General features: G+C 31.0%; 1 protein-coding gene across 1 annotated transcript in view; it reads left to right on the top strand.

Annotated features, from left to right (window-relative positions):
• The first annotated feature begins 6 nt into the window (after positions 1-6).
• Positions 7-9,052, top strand: part of LOC111630982 (FAST kinase domain-containing protein 3, mitochondrial-like) — a 32,535-nt gene continuing 23,489 nt past the window's right edge. The window contains exons 1-2 of the mRNA XM_023375160.1: positions 7-1,504; positions 2,627-2,652. Coding sequence (XP_023230928.1) covers positions 9-1,504; positions 2,627-2,652 — 1,522 coding nt within the window. The 5' untranslated portion in view covers positions 7-8. The remainder of the gene's footprint in view (positions 1,505-2,626; positions 2,653-9,052) is intronic.

The following is a 9,052-nucleotide window of genomic DNA, read 5'->3' as shown; positions in this document are numbered from 1 at the left end:
TGTTGAAAATGGTTGAAAGGATTGTTTATTGCGCAGTATCTAATGCGATAAGACAAGGCAGGAAGTTTGAAAATTTGTGGAAAAATCACGTGTTATGTAGGAATTGCTTCGCAATCAGTTATATATTGAACAAACGATCAGATAGGACTTTAGCCTTAAAATCCACTTCGTCTCAAGATAAAGGTGGATTGGGAAGTAGCAGCATTTTTGTTCAAGATGGAATTTATATTGAAGAGCTCCCTGTCATCATTAAAAAAACTAATGATGTTTATGTTGTTATTGATGGAAAAGTGAAAGTAAAACAAGACGTAAGTCCCGATTCTAAAACCTATCAGTCTGTAGGTATAAACCTGGAAAATATAATCAAACTCAACATCAGCAATTATAATTCGCCCGAAGAGATATTTAGGTATTTGGAAATGCTACCGTCGAGTGAAGTGACTCCGTCTGTGGCATTGACTCTTCTGGAAAGGATATTTGACTTATTTTCTACGTATCCCGACATACGAACGTCCATGCGGGAGAACGCTCAAGAAAATTTCACGCATCTGGCAGTACTGACTAAATTATGTGAATTAATTTGTGAAAGTGAAGACCCTAACATTCTTCTTTCTGGATTACAAGCAATAATAAATGCTGATTCTGGCATGAAAAATGAAAATTATTCACAAATTATATTGCAAGAACTTTTAATTAGAGTTACAGAAAGAAAGATGAAATTACAAGAAATTTGTGAATTAATTGAAATTTTAAAACAGGCTGGAAATGAACAGTTAAATATAGATAGATTATGGCAAAATATAATTGACTGTTCTAATGAAATAAATGAAGGCAATATCCTAAAAGTCTATAATATTTTACCATGTTTCAAAACATCACAAAGGATACTTCTAAATTTTTTGTATCATCAAACGACAAATTGTTTAACAAACTTAACAGGAAAACAGATAGCTCAGATTTTAAAAATTCAATGTAATATTAAGCAAAAATTAAGAAAACTTCTAACGGTGATTTCTTATTGGACTAACGTAAACATTCATATACTGATGGAAGAAGACTTGAAAGATATTATTTATTATATGAATAATTTAGATTATTATGACAAAAATTTACAAAAAGCAATAGAAAGATTTATGAAAGCTAAAGGATCAAAAATTCAGTCAACTGAATTAATGTGTGTTGTTGCTGATTATTGTATTCATTTTCAATGGCAAAGTAATATAATTTTAGATTCTTTGAAAAATTACTTTGTGAATAATTCTAACAGTTTAAGTACAAGGGATATATATAGTTTAGTTAGAATATTTGGATTGCTGAATTTCTTACCAGATAATTCTTATCAGTTTTTTGAAACAGTAGAGAATATCCTTTCAGTTAAATTTTCAAATTTTAATCCACAAATGTTGATAGAGATTTTATTATCTTGTATTTACTTACAAAGATATCCACTTAACTTCGTAAGAAGAATATTCAGCCCTGTATTCTTGGATAAAATGAATGGTAGGTAGTATTTCTTAATTAACATATCTTTAACTTCAAAATGAAAGGAAGTTAGAGGTAATGAAGGATGTCTACTGTTCTTTTAATTATTTAGGGGAGTAATTAGATTAAATATGATGAGTGATGGTAGTTCCGGAGTGAGTCGGGGTGGAGAAAGGCAATTATTGCCACTTTAAAGTTTTATACACTGAGAAAGTGATGAGGTGAGTGTTTGTGTTTTCAACTAGCCTATGCTGGCTTCAAGTAACCCACTTTACTGTTTGTGGAGTATTTGATGTTATATAGCTGGAGTATGGGGACTTGCCCTTACCTGTGCACTTTGGTGCTTGCTGAAGTGCATGACCAATACAGTGTGTAGAGAATAGGTAATAGTACTGGTTCAAAGTAAAAATGTTTTTGGAGTGCCCTTCCACACTCCAAATTGCCCTGGAACTACTACCACTCGTCACATTTCACCTAGACTATCTCCTAAGTAGCTAAAAAAAAACAGTAGACACCCTTTCCTTAACTCTAACCCAAAGAAAAAACTCTTCAAGCTTAAACATAAAATTTCAAAAGTTTTATGTTAAAACTTCTTTAACCCTTTAGTGAATGCACTTTTCAGGAGTTCACAAGAGGGCGCATTGTGGCAATTACACCACATATGTAATATTACTTGATTTAAGTCAATAATTAATTATTGTTTTTAAAATATGAATTAGATTTACCAGAAAATTAATTTTATGACATTTTAATGAACAAATTGGTTATAAAATATTTAGATAATAAAAAGAAGTCACTCTACTTCCATATGATGTTCACCTTCACACATGGCACATATAATCACTATATTATTATGCTTTTTGCAAACATTTCTACCACATTTCTGACAAACTGATTTTGTCCTATTGTTTTTGTGTTTGCCACAAATAAAACAAATTCCAGGTTTTTGCTGTTTTGGATGACTTCATTTACCTTATATTTTTCCAAAAATGCACGAATGTCTTTAAGGAAGTGTCAGCATCATAGATCTTTCTTTCAAATGTTCTTCCATTAGACTTAGGCAAGTTTTTTTTTATAAAATGTCATCTTCTGTCTTTGTTATCAGGATTATTAAATTTAAATATAATATTAGAATTTATTCCAGCAATGTTGAAATGATGATAAAAGAGAGTTAGTGGCCATCTCCTTGTAATTTGGGATGTGGTGTAGGATGAACACATCTGATCTACAGTGTCTACACCACCTTTTATAGTCCAAATTTATCATAGCCTTGTTAGTTTCCTGATCAACTTCAGGAGTGTCATGCATGGTCGAAAGAAAGATTACAGCTTTATTTTTCTTTGGAACTATTGAAGCAATACAATAATCATACTGAAAACCAAATAGACATGGATTTATTTGTCTAGTTTTGTTTGGAAGAAATTCTGGAGGTATTTCTTGTTTGTTTTTCTTCATTGTTCCTAAAAAGGTAAGACCTTTATTCAGTAAATCTACGGCCAAAGGATAATTACTGTAGTAATTGTTTGTAGTAACATTTTTTTTTATGTATTTTTGTTAGCATAAGGTTGCTGTTGAGAACAAATCACACAGAAACACTGAGGTTTTAGTGAAAGGATAACACGACTTGTGAGAAAACATAGGTGGAAAAAAGGGGGGACCCTTATACACTGTATAACATTATAACAGTATAACAACATATGCTGTAGGCTGCGAAATAATTCTGATGAAATGTACAAAAAACAGGCCAAATAGGAGAGGTTAAAAAGATGTGAGTATTCCCTGTATCGTTCACTGAATAGATGGTCCCCCCCTTTTTTTCACCTATGTCTTCTCACAAGTCATGTTATCCTAACTATCACTATAATCTTAGTGTTCTTGTGTGATTTGTTCTCGACGGCAACCTTATGCTAAGAAAATACATATAGTAAAGAGAACAGCAAGCAACCAAGATCTAAGACATTTTTTTATTTTTTCTATCGGCATGACTCATCTCTTTTTAATATATTATCAGCCTTGTTTGATCTATCATAGGGCCCTTGCACTTACTTTTCACAATAAATTGCAAAATTAAGAGTATAAAAGTTTTAGCATCACATAGAGCATATATTTTTATGCCGTATTTTGCAGGCTTATTAGGAATGTATTGTACAAATCCGCAGCATCCTCTAAAAGGATGAAGCAGCTCGTCAATTGTCACAAACTCACATTGAAACTGCCTATACATTTGTTGATAAACTCTCGGTGAAAGTCTCAAATTGGTGCAAGCATATCAGTTATTTTTTGTTCATCCCTGGTTTATAAGTTTTCAAATCTAAGTGCATGAAGCAAAAACTGAAAATGTTTATAACTGAAAAGGCCCTGTAAAAGGATTATTCCTGTACCATTGGAATACCAGAGCTCATAGCAATTAATGTGATTTTTTTTTTTTTATACCAATCAAATACAATGCTCCAAAAAGGGCTTTTATTTCTGTTTTGGTTGTATCTCTGTAGTCTCTATCTCTTGCATACTTGACATCAGCTCTTTTTTTCTGAATATATCTGTTAGTATTTGTTATGATACCTTCAATTATTTGATCAGTAATAAACAAGTGAAATGTGTCTATTTCTTTATTTGTACTTTTGGTGGTAGATTTTGGTCCTGGCAATATTTCATATAGTTTTTGCTTTTGTCTTACTGACTATAGAGATTTACTGATCCACAAAGTTTTCTTATCTTTTCCTATATAAAATCGATAATTGTCTTTTCTATCTGCCCATGTTCACTATTTTCTTCTATGACAATATTATCTATGTCATTCCTCAATTGTTCAGAATTGCTGTCATGAAAATTTTCTTCTATAATTTCCTCTTCTGTCTTACTTTCACTGTGATAGTCTATTTCTTCTGGCTCTTCACTTTCTTCGATTAATTCTTTCAATACTTGTTCTAAAGCTCCTTCCAACTCTTCCTGGTTCAAAGGTTTATGAGACCTAAAGACATTAAGAAAATACAGATTTTGCGAAAGCTGATTGGAACACTTGTAGACTAATATAAATTTAAAATTTATAGAATCTTACAACATTGTTATTTAATGTATTTATTCGATAAACTTGCAAATATTGATCTACTTTATTAAAAAATTAAAAACATAAATATAAAAGTATACTGATATTTTACTTACATGGCAGGGTGCATAATGGCAGTTACAATGCAAATGAGATACGATTTGATTCAAAGTCCAGTAACAACTAAACGGTTAGTATAACTGACCCGATTTTATAAACATGTTGTAACATGTAATATGAAAGAGAATTATTGCAGAAGTACTATGATGTACTTCTGCAATAATTAAGTACAACTTCAAACAAAAGACTTTATCTTTATTTTGCATCAATTTGCCGTGGGCATGTTTACCAAAGGGTTAACTTCCTTAAAAAGTTTTGGAAAGATTTTTACACTAAATTCAAATGTTTTCAAGTAATAGGATAATTATACTTTTACTATTTAATACAATAATTAATATATATAATTTATCTTTATCAGAACAATTTACTTTCTCTTAAAGATAGCCAATAACTTTAAGAAATTTATTGGCTATCTTTATATGTGCAAAATGCTAGCAGGAACTATATGTCCATGTTCAATTTTTATCAAGGTATGGCTTTAAACTTCTTACTGCAATGCTGAAAGCTTGCAAAATGATGCAAAATTTAAAAAACAAAATATTATAATAGTATTTTTACAAAATGTTTTCTTTACAATTTTATAAGAAACAACTAAAAATGCTTATAAAATGTGCAAGACATGCAATATGTTGCTAATATAGGATTTTTTACTAATGTACTGTATACTGTATAATGTGGATTTTGAACAATGCAAACCAAGAGTAGATTACAATCCCTCACCAGACACAGTGTCTCTTTTTGAACGAGTTTGGCCAAACTGGAAGAGTTGGAGGAAACAATTGACAGAACACTTCAAAGACCCTTTTACATAATAAAATGTTTAATAATGGTAATAGTCAATATGTATGCACTATGTATATAATACACACTATTATTACATTAATACTTAGTAGCTAAAATAGATTCAAGAATTACAAATTATAAAAATCAATGCGGAAAATTTTAGTGGGAAGAAAGTAAAGAAAGCAACATATGAAAAAGCATACTACATGGAAAGATTATGGACAATTGCATGGGTGCAGTCCATAAAGCTGACTGACTATTACAATCATTAACTATATTTTGAAGTCTTGCTTTGTGATGAATATCTGCTTTTTTTCTTTTAGGGAATGGTTTGCTTAGAGAATACATTAATATTTATTTACTATGTGGTGTTGCACTTTTTGAAATTCTTCAATGATTTGACATACACCAATACAGTGGTACCTCAGGATATGAAATTAATCCATTCCGAAACTGAGATCATATCATAAAAATGTCATAAGGTGAATCATTTTTCTCCATACAATTACAGTTTCCCCATACAATTCCTATATAAAATCGATAATTGTCTTTTCTATCTGCCCATGTTCACTATTTTCTTCTATGACAATATTATCTATGTCATTCCTCAATTGTTCAGAATTGCTGTCATGAAAATTTTCTTCTATAATTTCCTCTTCTGTCTTACTTTCACTGTGATAGTCTATTTCTTCTGGCTCTTCACTTTCTTCGATTAATTCTTTCAATACTTGTTCTAAAGCTCCTTCCAACTCTTCCTGGTTCAAAGGTTTATGAGACCTAAAGACATTAAGAAAATACAGATTTCGCGAAAGCTGATTGGAACACTTGTAGACTAATATAAATTTAAAATTTATAGAATCTTACAACATTGTTATTTAATGTATTTATTCGATAAACTTGCAAATATTGATCTACTTTATTAAAAAATTAAAAACATAAATATAAAAGTATACTGATATTTTACTTACATGGCAGGGTGCATAATGGCAGTTACAATGCAAATGAGATACGATTTGATTCAAAGTCCAGTAACAACTAAACGGTAAAACTAACGGCAAATTGATGCAAAATAAAGATAAAGTCTTTTGTTTGAAGTTGTACTTAATTGTATGGGGAAAACTTAACTGTAAAACTAAATAATTTGTTCCAACACAAAAAACACTCAAAATAAAGCTAAGTAATACATAAAAAAAAAAAAAACTATAGTAAGGAAAACACTGAAAAATGCGTTTTGTAGTTGTAAATATATAAATAACCATAATAGAATAATAATTGATAAAAAAAAATGTAGTTTTATTTGCACTTTACTTTTGAGGANGGTGAGAATCAAAATGTCTTGAGGTTACTTCACTTATTGTTGGGCAATCGCTCTCGTTTAATAATGCCATTGTTATAGTATAGAGGAATCGGAACATTTGCCGGTATCAATTAAAATATTCTTGCCTTAATTAAAAATTTATATTTGTAATTAATTTTTGATGGTAATGTTTGTAAAGGGTTGAGATCGTAATGTCTTGAAGCATTGAGTTGTTTTTTTGTGTGTGTGTGTGTGTGTGTACTAATGGTCAAATCCTGCTATAGAAACAGACCTGTTTGGGTGGTGCTTTACGTATATTTTAAGGTCTTTAATGGGTCGAATTTTTATGCAGAACTCCCGTGAGCTATTCTAAATATTTTTTTTTTTTTTTATTTTAAAAATCATTTCTTAATATGTTTCCAGTAGAAAATAAATATATGAAACAAAAAACAAGAAATGCTAAAATATTTTTTTCCTCAAAAACATACAAAGTAATCAGAAGAAAACAGAATAGATAAACAATAAAATATTTTAGTTAATTTTGTAATAACTAGAAGCAAACATAATTGTAAGTATTGGGTTGTTTGAAAGTAATTTTGTTTTTTTACCATCAGGGATTAGTTGTATTTTTACCCACCAATTTCATTCTGCATTATATTGTCATTATATATTTTGACAGCTGACATTTTAAGGCTTATTTGTAAAAAATTTTGTTTGACTTTTTGCAATTGTTTTTGGTTTTTTTTTTTGTGTTCCATCAAATATGGAAAAGTGAAAGCAGCATTTTTGGCATATTTTGTTTTTTTATTACTGAAAAGGTAAGAATGCTGTTTAAGCAAGAAAAAAATTGTGTGACATGTATGGAGAAGTTGACAGAACAACAGTACCAAAACTGGTTTGCAAAATTTCATTCCAGCAATTTCGATATTGAAATGTACCACATTCTGGAAGGCCAGTTGAAGCTGCTGTAGATAAAATAAAGGTATTGATTGAAGCAAACCACCAAATAACAACATGAGAAATCGCTAAGAGTTTAAATTTGTGGAATTGAACCCATTTAGGATCACTTGAAACAACTTGGTTTTGTTTCAAAGCTCAACATATGGGTTCCACATGTTCTTAAAGAAAGATATTTGCTCCATTGCATTGACACTTGTGATTTGCTTCTCAAACATAAAAAAAAAATGATCCATTTGTGAAGCAAATCAGACAATTCCACAATTGGTTTGGAGGTGTACTGCCATCAACTGGACAAATTGAGTGATACCATCAACAGAAAAGATGTAATGTTTCATCATGATAATGCCAGACTTCACACAAGTTTGGTAACTTTTCAGAAGCTGTTACAGCTTGGATGGGATATGCTACCATACACACCATATTTGCCAGATCTGGCACTCTCAGATTATTACTTGTTCCAGTCTATACAAAATTTTTTAAACAATGAAACATTTAGGCTGAGATTCCACTAGTGTAAAAATGGGTGTAAAACCCTTACTGTAAAAGCTTTTAATCACGTGACCCTGATATTTTACACCCAAGCATAACCAGCGTAAAAGCGAGTTCAGCAGTGTTCAACTTTCGGCATGAATACAGACTTAAAATGGCACCATTCACCAATCAGAAGTCAGTGAAATCTAGGTCATTGTGACACAGTGCGAAAATGGCAGAAAATGAGCTTTTGTGTATGTCCTCTTGTGGCTACTCTAGAATAGACCTGGAAAGATTTATTGAAAACATCTGAAAGTATTCATCTATCTACGACAAGAGATTTCCCAATTATAATAATGGATACCTAAAACACGTGATATGGATGGCCAAAGGAAAATCTTCAATTTAGAGGAGTACCAGTATATACTGGTACTCCTCTAAATTGAAGATTTTCCTTTGGCCATCCATATCACGTGTTTTAGGTATCCATTATTATAATTGGGAAATCTCTTGTCGTAGATAGATGAATACTTTCAGATGTTTTCAATAAATCTTTCCAGGTCTATTCTAGAGTAGCCACAAGAGGACATACACAAAAGCTCATTTTCTGCCATTTTCGCACTGTGTCACAATGACCTAGATTTCACTGACTTCTGATTGGTGAATGGTGCCATTTTACGGCTGCATTCATGCCGAAAGTTGAACACTGCTGAACTCGCTTTTACGCTGGTTATGCTTGGGTGTAAAATATCAGGGTCACGTGATTAAAAGCTTTTACAGTAAGGGTTTTACACCCATTTTTACACTAGTGGAATCTCAGCCTAAATGTTTCATCGTTTAAAAAATTTTGTATAGACTGGAACAAGTAATAATCTTCACAGACAGCTTTTCAA

The sequence above is a fragment of the Centruroides sculpturatus genome, unplaced genomic scaffold (genome assembly GCF_000671375.1).
Source record: "Centruroides sculpturatus isolate CEXI.00-Female unplaced genomic scaffold, Cexi_2.0 scaffold564, whole genome shotgun sequence".
Lineage (NCBI taxonomy): Eukaryota > Metazoa > Arthropoda > Arachnida > Scorpiones > Buthidae > Centruroides > Centruroides sculpturatus.
Note: the sequence above shows the minus strand (reverse complement) of the source record. Positions and strands in the feature narration are given on the sequence as shown.